At 38.7% G+C, this 19,683-nt stretch overlaps 1 protein-coding gene across 1 annotated transcript; it reads left to right on the top strand.

Moving 5' to 3' along the window:
* The first annotated feature begins 13,507 nt into the window (after positions 1-13,507).
* Positions 13,508-19,461, top strand: LOC145031323 (protein CYTOSOLIC ABA RECEPTOR KINASE 7-like). Its single transcript, XM_078979856.1, has 8 exons — positions 13,508-13,808; positions 14,331-14,481; positions 14,623-14,873; positions 14,968-15,094; positions 15,965-16,238; positions 17,366-17,498; positions 17,600-17,686; positions 18,962-19,461. The coding sequence occupies exons 2-8, from the start codon at positions 14,388-14,390 to the stop codon at positions 19,094-19,096; spliced, it is 1,101 nt and encodes a 366-aa protein (XP_078835982.1). The 5' UTR covers positions 13,508-13,808; positions 14,331-14,387; the 3' UTR covers positions 19,097-19,461.
* The last annotated feature ends 222 nt before the right edge of the window (positions 19,462-19,683 follow it).

The raw sequence follows: 19,683 nt of genomic DNA, 5'->3' as shown, positions 1-19,683 counted from the left end.
TACAAAGGTTAAATAATCTCATAGTGATGGATTTGACTCTATTGCGTAGCTTTCATTTGAGTCTAACTGTTGTAGGGCTGAGTATTTTACTCGAATGATTATCTAAGCTTTGTTGCATGTGATTGTATTCATGAAGTAGTTAATTGACATTATTGGGAGTTCTTCAACAGCTGATGGCAGGGTGAAGTCGGGAGCCTAGGAAAGTCTAGGAAGTGCTTTAGTGGGTTGGTTGTGCTACTCAGCGGGTATTTGGAGTATCACTTTGAGAAGGTGACTTGGAGGATTAGAGATTATTCTTGAGGAAACTATGCATAGGTGTGAAAGGTAGTATTGGGCCCGTACTACTAAAAAAACAAGATCCAAACTCGACTTGAGGAGATTCATGGAGAATCTAGGATGTCGGTGGGATAAGGATTATTTAGGTATGTTTTGATCATGTGTATGATTGCTTTTCAGAATGGTGATGAGCATGCATGGAGAAGGTTTGGGTTTTAGTTCAGGATCAGGTGTAGGCTCTAGTGATGAGACAATTGGTGAAGGGATGTATGAGTCCTTCACGCCATCCACTGATATAGATGTATATCAACTCTTAGGCATTATGGGAGGACTGCCATGGTTCAGAGTTCGTGTTGGATTGAGGAGATGGAGGGTGTCTTCCGCACTAGTCCCTATCCCATAGGAGCCAAGGTTCGATTTTACATGGATCACTTGCATCATGCTACAAGGAGTTGTTAGGAGTAGATTGCACAATCTATTATGCTTATTGAGTTATAGGTTATGCCTTGGGAAGAGTTTGTGACCCGTTGTAGGGAGAAAGTTGCGCTAGCTATCGTAGTGCAGCCATTAGCAAGGGATTTTGTGAGCATGTCAGGGTGCAAGACCCTTAATGATTTGATTGCTAGAGCCCGTGAGCGGGAGATTGATTTGGAGCACCTCAGGAAGAGGAAGGCAGAGCAGATTCAGATCGTAGTAGGCCAGGCGAAGAGGCATATGACTCAGGATTCGCATTTTGGAGGCCAGTAGGGTCAGGGCCGTTGTGCCAAGTGTAGGAGGACCTATGTGGGAGGCTGTTGGGAGACATAGGAGAGGATGTTTCAGTTGCGGATAGATGGGTCATTTCAGTAAGGATTGCCCTCAAGAGTCAGTTTCGATATGTTTTCACTATATCCAAGTGGGAGACAAGAAGGTCGACTGTCCAAAATTGATTGGGGGGGCAGTGAGGGCAGCTGCTCTAGCCACTTTGTAGAGTACTGATGGTTGCAAGGTCAAAGTGGAGGTTCCTATGGTGAGGAGCAGAGCCTTGCAGTCCTAAGCCAAGGAGATCTGAGTTCCACTAGTTAACGCTGCAGTTATGAGTCATATTCCTTCCTACATGTTCTTATAAAATGTGTTTATGATTATATGTTTGTGTGTGAAATTCTATGGGAGGTCTATCTAAGTCTCCACCTAGAAATTGATTTTTCTTCAAGATGGTCTTGAGAATCTTCTTATACTATTTTGCATACTGTGGGCCATGTTTAGAAAAGGATTGAGTATCCCACTTAGGAGACCAGCAGCCAGTCCGATCTTTAGTGGTATCAACAAGAATTCAAGGGCTCCATAAGGTAGGCATGTCATGTTTGAATGAAGAATATGTAAAGGTTCTTCATGGTTTCAAGGCAATGAGGAATGGGTTTGATCATGGGTATAACATCAGTAGTCGTCAAGTTTATGGGAATATTGAAACTCTAGCTGGTGAAAATCTATCACGATTGATAGGTATAAAGGATTGTTCAGAACGTAAGTGTTGGATGAGTATCTTCCAACTCGTGTCTTAAGGTTGTGAGATGGATTGAGAATCCATCAACTTTTGGTGGATTGGGAGAGCGCAGTCGAATCCAAGTGGGGGAGAATTGTTTGGTCTAAAGGTTGTACAAGAATGGATATTCAGGTTTCATTGCGCATCAATAATAACGCATGGTAGGTGTGTGTATGGATCGAGGTTGAGGGTGGTGTTATAGCCTCTCTGCATGTTCATGTTTAATGAAGGCTTTGGGGTTCCAAGCATAACACGAACACCTGATTGAGTTATAGTCAAATGCGGGTTCGAATCATGATGGTTATGGTTGGTCTATTAGATGGTCGGTAAGATCATGGGTGGGTCCATGGCATGATGGAAGTGTTGTAAGACTACATGGTAGCCATAGAATTCACTAGGTTGATAGGAAATTATGGAAGTGTTGTAAGTCTGTGATGGGATCGTAACATTCACCAGCAATATGAGGTAGGCCATTGTGTGAGTGGCTGGTTGGACTGAGGAAAGATCAGCGCAAGCCTGGGTCGAGGCAAATAATATGAATAGAGGACCACTCCTTGAGTAGTATGAAGAATGATGGATTTGAGGCAATATGGGGCCCATTCGATTGTGTAGTGTGGGTGAGATCCGGTGGGGTTGGCATGAATAACATATCGAGTTGCGTGTAGAGTGAGATTATTCTGGGGTCATTGGTTGGTATCAGTAAAGTGGGCATGCTTGAGTAGCCCTTATTAGTTGGACCCTTATTCAGAGTCTTGTAGAGGGACCATATGTGATTATGTCAACCTTTGCGGTGGGTTGAGGATTTTACATTTCAGTTCAGTGAAAGGTCGCCCTAGAATCACAGGATTTCGGATAGAATGCAATTGTAAATCTTAGGATTTTGGGATGGAGTCATGTTCCCAGTTGATGCAAGGGAGTTGACACTTGCATTGGGAGTCACACTTGATCTCAATCAAAGAATTCAACAATGATGAATGGTTGGTTATGTTATCCTTGGTTGGAACAGGAGGGTTTTTGGAGCCATTACAGCAGGCGACCTAGGACAACTGTTGCCAGATAAACACTCGTTTACGAGTCACATGGTGCGACTATGTAAGGCTATCAACCTCATCAACCAGTTGGAATTCTGTTATATTGGTTAATTGGTGGGTAATTATGAGATCGGGGAGGTCTTAGTTTCATTAAAATTATAAATAGGGGACAACAAGATGAGCCCGGGATGGTACTAGCATTGGAGACTCATGCAGGGAGTCGCCTGGTTATCAAGCGAATGGTTTTTGGTGGTAATGAATGGCCAGGGATTCTATTTCCCAGTGGAAACAACCAGGTATTCTAGGGTTGGAAGGGTTTATGCTCAGTTTGGATTGCATAGTGGAGATGAAATGGCAATGATTCATAATGGTATGTCTTTCGGGGAGTCAGACAAGGTTTTAGGATTTTGGATTTCGGGAAGAGTAGTAATGGTTATTCTTCGGTGGTTAACTCTATTGGGGTAAGGATCCGTTCGTCATCACAATTTGAGAGCCCTGCTAAGGCTGGTTTTAGTTATATTTTTGGAAGATCATTGTATATATGAGTCGACTTCTTAGTCTATATCGAGGTTGTGAAAGTATCTCCTAGGTTGCCTGTCGTATCTGAAAAGTAGTAAGGAGTGATTTTGAGGACGAAATCTAATTTAAGTCGGGGAGAGTTGTAACACCCATTTTACAGGATGAATCAAATTAGGCTTTTAAGGAGTCAAAATGTTGGATGTTGGAAGAAAAAAAGCCTCACGACGTGAGATAGGTTGTACGAAAACTTTTTTTTTTCAGGATTAGTCTCACGCTGTGAGACATAGAGGATCACAACGTGAGAGCTGCTACAGCCCAAGCCCATGATCTTTTAGGGTTTCCTTAGTATTTAAGCATCTCTAAACCCATTTTAACGTTTCTTATCAACCCCAAAACCCTTCTTCGCTTCAGAAAAACCCTAGTCTTCATCTTTTCTTGATCTTTGGTCATTTTGGAGCTTTTCTGTAACACCCGATTCCTGGTACGTAGTTAATTCAAGCATCCTTGTGTTTTTCTCTGGGACTCGACGAGTTGGAGGCCCAATTCGTCGAGTAGAGTCGAGATTCGTGGATAGTTTAAGTGACCTACTCGACGAGTCGGAAGACTGACTCGGTGAGTAGGTGTTGTTTGGGTAAAACCCTAAATTAAGGGTTTGCACCCTATTTGAACACCTTGATGAGTTCTACACCCTAAGGAGATAGAGAAAGCCCTTCCAGAGATTCATGTAAACCAGTTCTTGAAAAACAGCCAACTCATGCAAAGAGTCCTTTCCCCATGCCCATGCTATCAGGTGCATGGTACACATCAGTATTCCAGTGCATTTCGCCTTCTAAGTCAGAATAAATATGTTTTCGAACCTTCTCTTTCAAATTCAAAGTGGAGGTTCTCGCGCGAATCTCAGCAATCACTTGTTCTGATTCTATCAGTTTGGGACCATGTTTTCATAGTACTATTCTGGATGTACAATTCAATTTCAGTAGTCATATTTCATTTCAGTTGGAAAATGCAATCAGATGTTCGGGGCAGTATAAGCGATCAAGGAGTAGTTACTCATATCACGGGAGGAAACTTTGCACAAAGTTCTATTACTATTAATGGTTGGCTCTGCGATTTCTAAAACGGGGCGTACTAAACCCACTACGTACCACACCACCGGGCGGCTCGCCTGAATGCCCAGTCTTTCTCTGCCGTCAACTCGACGTCGTCGTCACCTGCAAGATAAGGCCAAAAACTTGACTTTACTAACCAAGAAAAGCCCTTTCTATCTTCTTAGTCAAGCGCGCTAGCTGCAATCAAACTCAAGCGCACACTAGAAAAGAAAGGGCTTAGGCTTCGAAAGGCGCCGACTACCTTCTTACTGACAGCACAGCTACGTGCTGGCACTAATTCTCAGCCTTCATCGTCCCAAATACTCCCAGAAGACATCATATCGAAACCATAGCCGTTTTTGTGTTATCTAAGGCCATTTTGGTGCTTTTTGGTGGATTGTGAAGTTTGAGGAGAGGAAAGGAGCTTGTGAGACCAAGGGGAAACAAGAAGATCTAGAGTTTGGAGGTCCTTTTCAGCTTATTGGAGGTATGAAGCTGAACCTTTGTCTATAGATCTTGATTTTTGGCCTTTTCCTTCATCTTTCTAAGCCCTAGAGAGGTTTTATTCGGGATTTAGTGTTGGAAGTCATTGTATGCTTTAGATCCAGGTCTATTAGGGGGGGGGGGGTTATGGCACAAAGGTGCCCATTTTATTGCCATGAACACCCCCATGCACCTTGGAAGCCATCTTTTATGGCTTTTTGGGCCAAAGACCCCTTGCATGCGTACCAAGTTTGGAACTTTACGTGTAAAATGGACATTAGGAGGCCAGATCCATGGTTTTGGTGTGTTAAGTCCCACTGAAATTGACTGTATAGTTTTGGACAAGGAGGAACTCGGCGAGTCGAGACGTTTTTTCCCCAAAAACGTCTTCTGGAATGGTTTTGGTTGAGTAAGAGGAACACTCAAACTGCAAGGGGTTTGCCTTGGACCTAGAAATCATAGGACTCGACGAGTGCTAGAACAGACTTGGGGAGTCCAAGGCAATCTCCCAATCTTTGAAGATGGACTCGACGAGTTGTTCATACAACTTGGCGAGTCGGATGAAGATGGTCCTGATGGTTTAAATGGAGGAGAACCCGTTGAGTTCTTGCTAGACTCGACGAGTGAAGTCGGCGTTGGATCGGGTTAATGGAGTATGGACTCGACGAGTTGGTAGCCCAACTCGGTGAGTCAGGTCAACTGGGTGTTGACTTTGCCTGGTTTTGGCATTGACCCGGGTTAGGTTTGTGTATTCTGTTTGATGACTTGAGGGTTATCGTATAGGGATTGAGGAGTAGAGGAGAGCCGACCTTCACACCGAGGATAGTTCAAACACTACACGACATCGAGCTGAGTTACCTTCCAGTAGAAGTGGGTCTAAGGCACCAAGGCTGGCCCCGACCCACTACTAATTGTTAGTTGGGACGATTATCTTTGTGATAATTATATGGTGTGTTATTGTTTGCTAGTTTGTGAGATAGTATCAGTAGAAGGGGGACTAGTCCCTGATTCGGTCTCTAGGACCAATAGGTAGGTCAGACACCCCAGATATGTTTCAAAACATGATTATGATATGATATTATGTGTTAGTAGTAGGGGTGAAATAGTCCCCGTGTACGGTTGAGATAGACCAGAGGGTAGGTCGGCACCCCAGAATGGCTTAATCTGGGTAGGACGAGCGCCCCATAATTGCCCGGCAGTACGTATGCTATGTGATTGTATGGTATGTGGTATAATAGGGGAACTCACTAAGTTTCATGCTTACAGTTTTAGTTTCTGGTTTGAGGTACTTCTTCGTCTAAGGGGAAGGAGTCGACGGTGTAGCAGCGCATCAAACACATGATTTCCGCTTAGAGTTTTCTGGGATTGTACTCTAATATTTTGTTACTTCAAGATGATTTGGTTTGAAACATGATATTATGGTTTTATATATTGACATGATCTTAGCAATGTTTTGATAAACAAATTTATAATTCGCTTAATAAAAAACAAAATTTTGGTCTCAAATTTTGCGATGTTATAAGTTGGTATCAGAGCCCTGGTTTCAGTGATTTGGACACACCCTCGTGGTGTCTGGACTCAAACCAAGGGACTAAGAGCTTTTTCACAAATAAAACAGTTTCTAAAATTATAAGTTAAATAATTTTGAGGAAGGACAAGGTGTGTGATGCGTGAAATCGGCCGAGCTCAAGTAAGTTTTCCCCAAGATAGCCATACATGTTATGTTATGTGTATGATTCTGAGAACTGCATGCTAAATTAGGGCTAAGGATCTAGGAGGATGCCTTGCATGCCTGATATATGATTCTGAGAACTGCATGCTAGATTAGGGCTAAGGATCTAGGAGGATGCCTTGATTGCCTGTTGTATGAGTTGTATGTTAGGGTTGCTTAGTCAGCGGTAAAATAGCCTGATTAGGTTATGCCAGATGTGGTTACTCAATGCACGAATGTTGCTTGCTTTGTGCTAAAGGGGTCCCGGCTAACCTTAACTAACTAGTGGCCGTATATGTAATAGTTTTCGTGAGCTAGTTAGGGAAGGAAGGTAGGGACTCCTAATGCAGCTGATGACGGAGAGTAGGTTGAAGGGTGCCCTAGGAAAGCCTAGGATGAGATCAGTCGGAAAGGGATATTGGTAAGGGGACTTGGTGAAGTTGAGGCAATCCTTGAGGAAAGTACGGATAGATGTGGAAGGTAGTATAGTCCCGTACTACTGAAAGCAAAGGATTCGTACTCGAGTCAAGGAGGGTCGAGATGGAACCAGGAAATCAGGGGAGTGTGTGAGACCTCTCGGGAGTACGTATGATCCTGACATGTGCGTGTTTATTTTCAGTATGGTGGTCACACGGCATGGAGCAGGAGGCTCAAAATCTGGGTCAGGATCAGGATCAGGCTCGGGGGCAGGATCTGAGCAGGTGGATGATGGGCTACACGAGTTCATCGCGTCTGAGATCACGAGAGGTATCCTTGAGTCAACCCCGGTTGTTTTCAGGTCGATCAAGGAGGTGATTATCAAGCTGATGGAGGATCGCCTCCGAGCATTCAGGAGTGATTTGGGGTCTGGTCAGGCGGGTACATGCACACTGTCCTTCAAGGACTTCAGAAGGAGTGGTGCACTGGATTTTCATAGGGTGAAGGACCCCATTGCTGCCAGGAGATGGATCGCAGACATTGAGTCTGTTTAGTTGACGAGCTTCTACCCGGAAGGGTCAAAGGTCCACTTTGTTAGGGGATGTCTGAGGGATAGAGCTAGAGACTGGTGGGAGTCAGTTGGCGACTCGTTAGGAGCCCCAGACGTCGAGGCTATGATGTGGTCAGATTTCATGACCAGATTCAAGGCTTAGTTTGCACCGGCTGTGGAGCTTCAGCAGCTGGCCAGGGAGTTTCTAGATATGAGGCAAACGACTGAGACAGTGGCGGAGATCACCGCCAAGTTTAGGGAGAGGGCCATGTTGGTACCCCAGTATGCAAGGTATGAGGAGATGCGGAAGACTCGCTATCATGATATCTTGAGGGTTGATATTCGGGAGCATGTCAGCTATTCAGCCTGCCCGACCATGGAGTCCATGATTACCAGGGCGCGGGAGAGGGAGCACGATTTGGAGCACGTCCGGAAGAGGAAAGCAGAGACTGAGTAGGTGACAGGGGTGTCGGGGAAGAAACCCAAGGGATCCGGCATTAGGTCGAAGGGCCAGCCGGGCCAGAGCCGCTGCAGGAAATGCGGCAGGCCGCATGAGGGAGCTTATAGAGCAGGATCATCGGGCTGCTACAAGTGCGGCAAGACGGGGCACTTTGGCAGGGATTGTACTGCCCCCTCCCCCACAGTGCAAATGTCAAACCTGATTTGCTTCCATTATAATATAAGGGGCCATAAGAAGGCCAACTACCCTAGATTGACAACAACGATAGTAGTAGCGCTAGTGGTGGCGCCGACCCCAGCGTCAGCATGGGTCATGGATGGCCGGAAGGCCAAGGTAGAGGCTCTAATGGTGCAGAGCGGAGCATTTCAGTTAATAGCCGAGGAGGCACGCGGTGCACCCGATGTGGTGACGTGTACAATTTCTTTCTTATGCTTTTATGTTATGTTGTTGTGATTTTGATATGTTATGTATGTGATCTGTTTAGGATCGTTCCATGTGAACGGTATCCCAGTTCAGGTTTTGTTTGATTTGGGTGCTACTTGATCGTTTGTCTCTCTTGCGCTTCGCAAGAAGTTTCCTGAGTCTTCAGGCATGTTGGATTTCCCTCTAGAGGTCAAGATTGCAGACGACCGGTTAGTGCGAGCATCAAAGGTCTACCGAGGTTGTATTTTGAGGCTGTTTGAGGAGCGTTATCTGGTAGATCTAGTTACCATAACTTTGCGGGGGAACAAGGTTATTATTGGTATGGATTGGCTAAGCCCTAATGGGGGAGTGATTGACTGCGCGCAGCAGTTGGTGCGGATCAGGACCCTAAGTGGGGGGAGAGCTAATGATTCAGGACGAGAGGCCACAGCAGGGACCAGCTTTATGTTCAGCAGCGAGAGCTAGGCGCTACCTTTATTAGGGTTGCGCAGGATTTTTCGCCTATGTTATGGATACCCAGGAGGCGGGTAAGGCGACGGTGGGCGATGTGCCCGTTGTGCAAGAGTTTGCAAATGTTTTCCCTGAGGAGTTGCATGTCATACCTCCGGAGAGGAAGGTAGAGTTCAAGATCAGCCTAGTCCCTGGTGTATCTCTGATAGCCATGGCACCGTATCGGTTGGCTCCTCCTGAGATGCAGGAATTATCTACACAGTTGCAGGAGCTGTTAGACAAGGGATTCATTAGACCAAGCAGTTCACCATGGGGATCCCTGATTCTGTTTGTGAAGAAGAAGGACGTGTCGCATCGGATGTATATAGACTACCAGGAGCTGAATAAGGTAACGGTGAAGAACCCTTACCCACTCCAGAGGATTGATGACCTCTTTGACCAGCTATAGAGAGCGTCTTGGTTCTCCAAGATTGATCTGCATTTAGGATATCATCAGATGAGGTTCAAAGAAGAGGATGTGCAGAAGACTGTGTTTCAGACGCGTTATGGCCACTATGAGTTCGTGGTGATGCCTTTCGGGCTCACCAATGCTCCTACCGCATTCATGGATCTCATGAACAACATGTGCAGACCGATGTTGGATCGATCTGTGATAGTTTTCATCGATGACATCTTGGTTTATTCCAAGACGCGAGAGCAGCATGAGGAGTACTTGCGGGAGGTTCTGGATACTTTGAGGAGGGAGAGCTTGTATGCTAAGTTCTCCAAGTGTAAGTTCTGGTTGCGCGAGGTGAGGTTTCTTGGGCACCTTGTCAACCAGGATGGGAAACCATGAAAGACCTCATGATTGAGGAATACTGCTCGAGGGGCGAAATCCAGAAATTGGAGCAGGAGCTTTGCAGAATAACCATGAAGGGCTCCAACATAGTCGCATATACCGCCAGATTCAGCAAACCGGTGGCCCTCTGCCCCAATATGGTTCCCACTGAAGGGAAAAAGATCGAAAGGTACATATGGGGGCTAGTGCCTCCGTATCAGGGGAATGTCCTATCATCAAACCCCGCTACCTTCGACAGTGCCAAGCGACTGGCACGCTTGTATTAAAATTATATATTTAATGCAATGGATGATGTTGTTTGCTTATTTACTGTTATATTGTGTTGTGATACTTTACATGACGTCCTCCGCCCCAGAACGTTTCCACCGTTCTTGGTTTTGGGGTGTGATAATTGGACATATATGTCATAAAAGCATCAACTTTCCAGTGTATTATGGAGTTATAAGATCTTCTGGAAAGTTAGAGCTCAAGCCTTAATGGACTAAGGACTTAAAAGTTGGACTTTTGGCTTCAGACTGTTCTCACGCGTGAGACAAAGAGTTTCACGATGTGAGGGTCTGAATGCCCCCATTTTCAAATTAACTTCTTGGATCTCACGACGTAAGAGGAGGCTTCTCACGACGTGAGGTCAACTATGATGACTTTTCATTTTTTAGTTCACTAAGTTAAGTCGGGATAAGATAGAATCGAACAGAGTGAGATCTCATAGCGTTACCAAGGATCGGTCACGACGTGAGGATGGATAAGTTGACATTGGGTTGCTGAGTTTGACTTTGACATTAACTTTTGGCCGTGCTTGAATTTTGATTAAATTCTGGTTTTAGAAGGTAGACTTAGGGTTTACCTTATGTGGATTGATAGGAGGTGTTAAGCACCCATCATTTAACAGGAGAGCAATTAGCAGTTAGAAGTGGTCGACACAGTTAAAGCTCAATCCATAATAGACTAAGGACTTAAAAGTTGGACTTTTGGCTTCAGACTGTTCTCACGACGTGAGACATAAAGTTTCACAATGTGAGGGTTGAATGACCCCATTTTCATATTAGCTTCTTGGAGCTCACGACGTGAGAGGAGGCTTCTCATGACGTGAGGTCAACTCCAATGACTTTTCATGTTTGAGTTCACTAAGTTGAGTCGGGATGAGATAGAAACGAACCGAGTGAGATCTCACAACGTTACCAAGGACTGGTCACGATGTGAGGATGGATAAGTTGACATTAGGCTGCTGACTTTGACTTTGATCGTTAACTTTGGTCTGGGTTGACTTTTGATTAAATTTTGGTTTTAGAAGGTAGACTTAGGGTTTACCTTGTGTGGATCGATAGGAGGTGCTAAGCACCCATCATTTGACAAGAGAGCATTTAGCAGTGGTCGACACGGTTTTAAGCTGAGTGTTAGCTGACTTTGTGATTCAGGTGAGTTTGCTCACTATACTGCAGGACACTAGGATTGTATATGCTTGTAGTCTTTGTGGCTCCTTCTGTATGTATGTATGCCTATGTTCCTGTTTGCTATATGTATGTGGGGTGAAATAGACTCGGGGGTGAAATAGACATGGTACAGCCTTGTGCTGACATATGAGTTGAAATAGACTCGGGGGTGAAATAGACCTGGTATGGCCTTGGGCCGACACATGAGTTGAAATAGACTCGGGGGTGAAATAGACCCGACACAGCCTTGAGCTTGCAGATATGTATGGTATGCAGTATTTTAGGGAACTCACTAAGCTTCATGCTTACAGTTTATGTTTAAAATGTTTTTAGGTACTCTCGGTTCGAGAGGGAAGGGTCCGAATTGATCACAACGCATCCACCCATGTTTCCGCACTATATGATTTTGGGAAATTGTACTCTGATAACTACTTTTACTTTGTTTTACTTTTGAATGATTGAAATGATTAAATGGTGTTTATAGTTTGAACTAAAAGTGAATTTGTTACCTTATAATTTTTGGGACATTACATAAAGGCTATTAAACTGCATCTTGTCGATGTACGAGAAACTTTACTTCAAGTTGGACAAAATGATAATGATGTTGCAATTGCAAGTGAAGCAAGCTCACTAGAAAAAAAAAAAGAACTTTGTGACTTTGAATTTTTGGTATCAATTGTTATATGGTATAAAATATTAAACCATGTGAATATTGTCAGTAAAAAGTTACAATAAAAGGATATGTATATTGATAATGCTATTACAGAAATAAACATATTGATTGGGTACTTCAAGGATTATATAGAAATTGGTTTTTCAAAAGCGATTGATGATGCTAAGGAGATTGCTATTGAAATTGGTAGTGATCCAATATTTCCACAAAAGCGTTTGATTTAAAAGAAAAAAAAAAATTTTATGAGAGTTTGAGTAGGAAATAATTTTCATTTACAACTAAAGATAATTTTAAAGTCATTTATTTTTTATATATTGTTGATCAAGCTAGTGTTTCTCTTGAGACAAGATTTGAACAATTCATAAAGTATGACAAATTATTTGGTTTTTTGATTCCACATAATCTGAGAGGAATTAAAGATAAAGATCTTAAGTCGTCTTGTCATCTTAAAAAAACACTCAAGTTTGAAGAAAGATCGAATATTGATGTCGTGGAATTTTATATGGAGTTGAATTCATTTGAGACATTGAAACCAGTTAATTTAGCAAACCTATACACGTTTGAAGTATTTGAAAGAATTTGATTATGTCCTAAATGCAAGCATTGCATACAAAATATTGTTAACTATTCCAATAGCGGCAACATTTGCAGAAAGAGGTTTTTCGAAATTGAAGTTTTTGAAATCTTACTTACGCTCCACATTGGCCGGAAAAAGATTTAGCTGTTTGACGATGATATCTATCAAGAAAGAAATCTTAGAGAGTATAGATTACAAAGAGTTATCAACCAATTTGCTATCAAGAATGTTAGAAGAGTTTCATCGGTTGTCGGTTAACTATTACGATATGACATTACTCATTAAAATACTATGATTTTGCTATGTTTATTGCTTTAAAGTTTATCATCGTTTTAGAAAAACTTTAACTTATACTATAATTTAATTTGTTACACATTATGGCCTAAGATAATATTTAAAATGAATCCTTTGGACCAACCATGGAGATGTTCGCATAGCAACCGATAAAACCTTTTATCAACGGTCATAATAATAACTTTGAAGGATTTTAAAAAGTTCATTAATAAATCAATCATAGAAAATAATTGATTAATTAAATTAAATGTGTACAAATACAAAAATCAATTACCATTTCAAATCGTTAGAAGAGTTATCAACCAATTTGCTATCAAGAATATTAGAAGAGTTCATCGGTTGTCGGTTAACTATTACGATATAACATTACTCATTAAAATACTATGATTTTGCTATGTTTATTGCTTTAAAGTTTATCATCGTTTTAGAAAAATTTTAACTTATATAATTTAATTTATTACACGTTAGGGCTAAGATAATATTTAAAATGAATCCTTTGGACCAACCATGAAGATGTTCGCATAGCAACCGGTAAAACCTTTTATCAACGGTCGTAATAATAACTTTGAACGATTTTAAAAAATTCATTAATAAATCAATCATAGAAAATAATTGATTAATTAAATTAAATATGTACAAATACAAAAATCAATTACCATTTCAGATCGTTATCCAATAGCATTAAAACACACGGTATTTCAAAAGTGTAAAATGGCAAAATCACTAAAAATGGAGTAACAATGAAACGAAGTTAGAAAAGTGTTGTTTGACGACAAAGAAATGCTCCAAAAAGTCACCACCCCTCCTTTCGCTCTCTTTCTTCACTTTTAGGCTGTTTCTCCCTTTTCATTTGGAGAGAGAAAGAATGCTAACGAATCGAACTACTCTGAGAACAGATAGGGAACTGTAGGGGAGACCAATTTAAACTCTCTCTCTTTCTCTTTCTCTCTCTTCGTCTTTCTTGCTTATCTGTGTTTCCTAATATTCAATCACCGGAAAACATAATCAACACAAAACCCTAAATCGAGGAAGCCAACGACACAGTTCAAGCCCACAGAAACGACAGGTAATCTTGCAATTTGTGATCTTTTGAATTCTCCACATCGGTCTGTCGATGGCAGCATAGTGTCTTGTGATTTTGTGATCAATTCTTCCACCATCTTGATCGAAAGAGGATCGTCTTTTTTGATTTTTACTATAAAGATCGAATCTTTAGATTGATCTCCCATTTGGGGTTTCTTGGTTGAATGTTTGTCTGTTTTTAACACTTTTGATTTTCCGATTTACGTATTCTAACCTGATTCGTGGACTTGTGGTTCCAATATCACATTGCTGAAGAAACTTGAAATCCAATTTCGTTTTGTTAGTGTTAGTGGATTCGCTTAATGTTAGATCACACTTCTTATTTGATAGATATCTACAATTCCTCATTAATATATAACATGTTCAATGTTATAAACATCTACCATTGATGTCCCATGCTTCTGTTTTTAGTGAAGTTTCTTTTCAACTCAAGTAACTACGCTTTCCCAAAAAATGGAAACTTTGTGGATATTTCTTTAAAAAAATCGTCTTTTTCTGCAAATAGGCCACGTCAGCATATTCATAAGTGTGTGGAATTTCAAATTTAAGGAAGAAAAATAGGATGCGGAGGTGGTTGTGTTGCACTTGTCAAGTTGAAGAGTCTTATTCATCAAATCACAATGATCCCATAAAGAATCCCACTGATTACACAGAAGGTATGTAATAAGTTGTCATGATTTTTATTTGGTATTTCCATGAGAAAGAAAAACAATTGTTGGAAGTGTAAATGACAACTTTTATATGAATCGATTGTGTATGATTTTTATAATGTTATTTATATATACCATGTAATATAGGGCATCAAAAGGGTCCAAAAGAATCTCCTATAAAACCTGAAGTGCAAAAAACAGCTCCACCAATAGAAGTTCCTGAACTTTCATTAGAAGAAGTTAAAGAAAAAACCGATGATTTTGGATCAAAGGCATTAATTGGTGAAGGTTCATATGGAAGAGTTTATTTTGCAACTTTAAATAATGGAAAAACTGTTGCTGTTAAAAAACTTGATGTTTCTACTGAGGCTGAATCAAATAACGAGTTTTTGTCTCAGGTATGCCAACGATACTAGAAATTATTGCATCGAAATGGTTTTTTTTTGAGTATTTATTTAATAATCTTGTTATGTTTTTTTCTTTAATTTCAAGGTTTCCATGTTCTCAATGTTGAAGCATGAGAATCTTATCGAGTTGCTCGGTTATTGTGTTGAAGGAAATGTGCGTGTTTTGGCTTATGAATTTGCAACCATGGGATCTTTACATGACATTTTACATGGTATGTAAACAACTTTGGTTCATGGAATTGGAATTTGAGATTCCATTCCGTGGTTTTTTTGGTTAGTTTTGTCAAAATCCATGGATTTTAAGTTTTCAACAATCCTAAGGAGGGTGGAAGGAATTCAATTTCATTCTTCCATTTTTATTAAAGGACTATAATATATGCAAGAAATAATTAAGTCTCAAAAACCGGTAATTGTATTCATTTTGACCCTTTTACCCATCAAGTCATCCCACTTTCAAAAGCTCAGATTTTAAATTTCATTACAAATTTGGTTCCGAATTTACACTTTTGGCCCATATTTTAAAATTTGGTTATGAGTTCTTCCTAAATTTAGTTTTTTTACATCTTTTTTTTTTTCAAAATTTTGTTTCGATTATGTTTTTGTTGCTTTATAAAATCATATATATACAAAAAACATATTTTAACATAAAAAACCTTCTTTTTTCTATATAATTTTTTCTATATACAAAAAAACGCATGACATATAATGATTCCTTCATCAAAACTTGATATTTCCAACTTTCTTTTTCAAATTTACCCTCTGGTCTATTAAAGCCCTTAAGTTTGACACAAATGTTTTCTTTACCATTTTACCCCTTTTTCTACTTCATAAAACCCCTTAAGTTTGGTTTTCTAGTTCATCAAAGTTCTTAATTTCACCGGATAAATTTCCAAAAAACGTAAAATTGAAAAAAGAAAGTTGCAAATTTGAGGCATTAACGGACCTAAACTTACAAAACCCAAGGTTTTTTTTATAACATTTCCCCTCTCTAATCATCTAAGTCAATAACTCATAAAAAATATAGTCATATAGTGGCAATTTCGTAAATATATAAATGTTGAAAATGACACTATGACATGAAGGTAGGAAAGGGGTGCAAGGAGCACAACCAGGGCCAGTGATTGATTGGATGCAACGGGTAAAGATTGCAGTTGATGCAGCAAAAGGGCTTGAATATTTACATGAAAAGGCTCAACCTTGTATAATCCATAGAGATATAAGATCAAGCAATGTGCTTTTATTTGAAGATTTAAAAGCCAAAATTGCAGACTTTAATCTTTCAAATCAATCACCAGACATGGCTGCTCGATTGCATTCTACTCGTGTTTTGGGCACCTTTGGCTATCATGCACCAGAGTAATTAATTAATTAATTAATCACTTTTAACTTTTCTTTATTTATCTTTTTGTTATTTTTGAAATAGGGTTAAGTTATAAGTTATAAGTTTATAACATTGTTTTTGTGTGAAAGAAAGTGTTTTTAGTTTTTCTTCAAGTATGCAAGAAACCGGTTTTACTGATATTAAATGGAAACAAACTTAGTATGGCATGTTGTTTTATGATTTTACATTTTTGGCCCAGGGTTTGGATTTTGTTGCGATTTTGGTCGGAACTTTTGTTTTTACAAATTCGCATGAAAATTAGTTTTTCTTTACGGTTTACTTTTTGTGGTATAGAAAAGAAATTTATAACATTTTTTGTATGACATTTCAAATTTTTTGTTACAACTTTTTATGACATTATATCTTTTTGTACAACCTTTTTTTACATGTGCATATAAAAATTAAAAAAATGTTGTTGAACAGTTGATTTGTAAAGAAAAACTAATTTTGGGGCGAATTTGTAAAACAACTCAGAATTTGGGCCAAAAGTGTAAAATTGTAAAAGAACATTTTGTTCCTTATATAGAAAGTAAAACCAAAAAAAAAAGTTCATTTCCTTTTTATTTCGTAAAATCAGTTTGTTGGCAACTTGAAGACACCGAACTATTATTTTTTTTATCGATTTAGCCACTGAACTATTTATTTATTTTTATTTTTTTTCCGATTCGGCTACATAACAATTCCTGTAGTATTCATTAAGAAGGTAACAGTTTTGTTGTTAAATACTTAATTTGATAAAATGTTAAAACTACATTGTGCTTTTCTGTATTTTAAGCTTTTTAAAAACCATATAAGTGGGAAAATTAGTTTTTCAAACGGTCTAAAAAGTAAAATGCTTTAAATTTAATCACTACAAAAATCAGTTATAGTGGCTATATCAATAAAATCATGAAACTATGTTGTGTTTTTCTTTATTTATCCCAAAACTTAATGTTGTAACACTTATTGGTAAATTGAAAGAACCCAAAGAGATATATTCCTCAACGCATATATATATATATATATATATATATATATATATATATATATATATATTTTATCTTTTAGTAAATAGTTATTTTTCAACTTAATGTTTTAAAATTAAAATTAAATACTTGTGTAGATACGCGATGACTGGGCAATTAACACAGAAGAGTGATGTGTATAGCTTTGGTGTTGTTCTTCTTGAGCTTTTAACTGGCCGGAAGCCTGTTGATCACACAATGCCACGTGGACAACAAAGCCTTGTCACTTGGGTGGGTTTTTGTTTAATTCCTATTTTGCCCCTCAAGTTGGCAAACAATGTCTTACACTACTAGTGATATATGTGATCATTTATTACTTTCTGCTTAAATAGGCTACTCCAAGGCTAAGCGAAGACAAGGTTAAACAATGTGTAGATCCAAAGCTCAAAGGAGAATATCCTCCAAAGGCAGTTGCAAAGGTCTCTCTCTCTCTCTCTCTCTCTCTCTCTTCATATATATATATATATATATATATATATATATATATATATATATATATATATATATATATATATATATATATATATATATATTTGAGAATCATAGATATTTTGTGAATGTAAGGTTGTGTTTGGTGCATCACAACTAGCTGATAAGCTAAGTTTACTTTTCGAGTTGTTTTTAAATTGTCATGTTTAACAAGCCAAAAGTAGCTGATAAATTAGCTTTTGAAAAATCTATTTAGGCTGTGTTTGGCATACTAGCTGAAAAGCTAGCTGCTCGTTGAAAAATAAAAAGCTAGCTAATAGCTAAAAACCTAGCTGATAAAAATGACGTTTGGTAAAACTAGCTGAAAGATATAAAATGATGACATTTAAAAGAATATGTTTCTATAGTTAATTAAGGGGTATATTTGGAAAATTAAAAAAAAAAAGCTCATAAAAAGCTAGTTTAAGTAGTTTTTTAAAAAAAGCTAACTTATAAGCTACATTTTTTGTATGCAAAAAATGATAACTTAAAAAAAAACTCGAAAAATAAGCTAGCTGTGGCGCGCCAAACATTGCCTTAGGCTATGTTTGGCGCGTCACAGCTAGCTGATAAGCTGACTTATTTTTCGAGCTTTTTTATGTTGTGTTTGGCAAGCCAAAAAGTAGCTTATAAGCTAGCATTTTGAAAAGCTACTTAGACTAGCTTTTTAGGAGAGTTTTTTTTTTTTTTTTTTTAATTTTCCAAATATACTTCTTAATTAATTATAGAAACAAATACTCTTAAATGTCCTTTTATGTAATTTTATATATTTCAGCTAGTTTTATCAAAAATCATTTTTTATCGGTTAGCTTTTCAGTTATAAGCTAGCTTTTTTATTTAACCACTAGCTTTTCAGCTAACACGCCAAACATAGCCTTAGACTAGCTTATAAGCTAGCAGCTATCAGCTAGCTTTTCAGCTAGTCTGCCAAACACAGCCTAAGAATGATTCTAGAGCGTCAAATATAAAGAATCCATGGTTTTGATAAGAATCTTAATCAATTCTATCTATAATTAAATCCCTTTAATCTAGGAAAGTTTTAAATACTCAAGAATCAATCAGAATCATTGATTTTTTTAATCCGATGCTCCAAAATTGTTCTTACATTCACACATTACATATCATTCTCATATGAACTTAGGTATGTATGTATGTATGTATGTATGGATACATACACATCATGTAATGTGACTGAGTCAACGGTTTTATTTATTTTGATGATGCAGTTGGCAGCTGTGGCTGCATTATGTGTGCAATATGAATCTGAGTTTAGGCCAAACATGAGCATTGTTGTGAAGGCTCTTCAACCACTTTTAAAGGCTTCTCCACCAACAGCACCTGAGATTTTAACAACAGAATGAAAATCTTTATTCATTTTTCATGAAAAATTCTCAACTTCAATGGGAAAACAAACATTGGTTGGTGGTGTGTTCATCTGTAGATTCTGCCTTTCGCCACCTTTTTATATATACACATATACATACATAACATATATATACGTATAGGGTTTTATCTGTTTGATTCTTGCATTTGAGAAGTATTGTTGAGCCGTTTTTTTTTTTTTTTTTTTTTTTTGATGGGGTTTTTATGAATAACGTGAGAGTTTTGAATTCGGTTTTGTTGTCATTTGTTATGTTACATGAGGTTTTCTGCTTGTTTTGTGTGATCTTGTATTGATTTTGGTTTTGTTTTATTGTTGAGATGAAAGAGTTGGTTTTTCAGTTTATCTATGTTTTTAGCATCTTTTTTTTTGTTCATCAAGACATAATTTGAAAATTTGCACTTTTTCCCATGAATATTGCATCGTTGTATCTCTTTGATTCGTCAAATGTGAAAATAGTCAATTATTCTAATGATTGGTGACACGGAAATGTTAAAATTGTTGTTTGGACGATATTTAGAAGGAAATATTCAAGAATGGATTTTTTGTTTTTGTGGGTGTCAAGAT

The sequence above is a fragment of the Lactuca saligna genome, chromosome 2 (genome assembly GCF_052625555.1).
Source record: "Lactuca saligna cultivar CGN05327 chromosome 2, ASM5262555v1, whole genome shotgun sequence".
Taxonomy (NCBI): Eukaryota; Viridiplantae; Streptophyta; class Magnoliopsida; order Asterales; family Asteraceae; genus Lactuca; species Lactuca saligna.
Note: the sequence above shows the minus strand (reverse complement) of the source record. Positions and strands in the feature narration are given on the sequence as shown.

What these genes read in the sequence shown, in the direction of transcription:
- LOC145031323 (XM_078979856.1), top strand. Translation starts at nt 14,388, where the DNA reads ATGCGGAGGTGGTTGTGTTGCACTTGTCAAGTTGAAGAGTCTTATTCA. An exon ending in ATAACGAGTTTTTGTCTCAG is followed by an intron (nt 14,874 to 14,967) that starts GTATGCCAACGA and finishes TTTAATTTCAAG; the next exon opens with GTTTCCATGTTCTCAATGTT. An exon ending in CTCCAAAGGCAGTTGCAAAG is followed by an intron (nt 17,687 to 18,961) that starts GTCTCTCTCTCT and finishes TTGATGATGCAG; the next exon opens with TTGGCAGCTGTGGCTGCATT.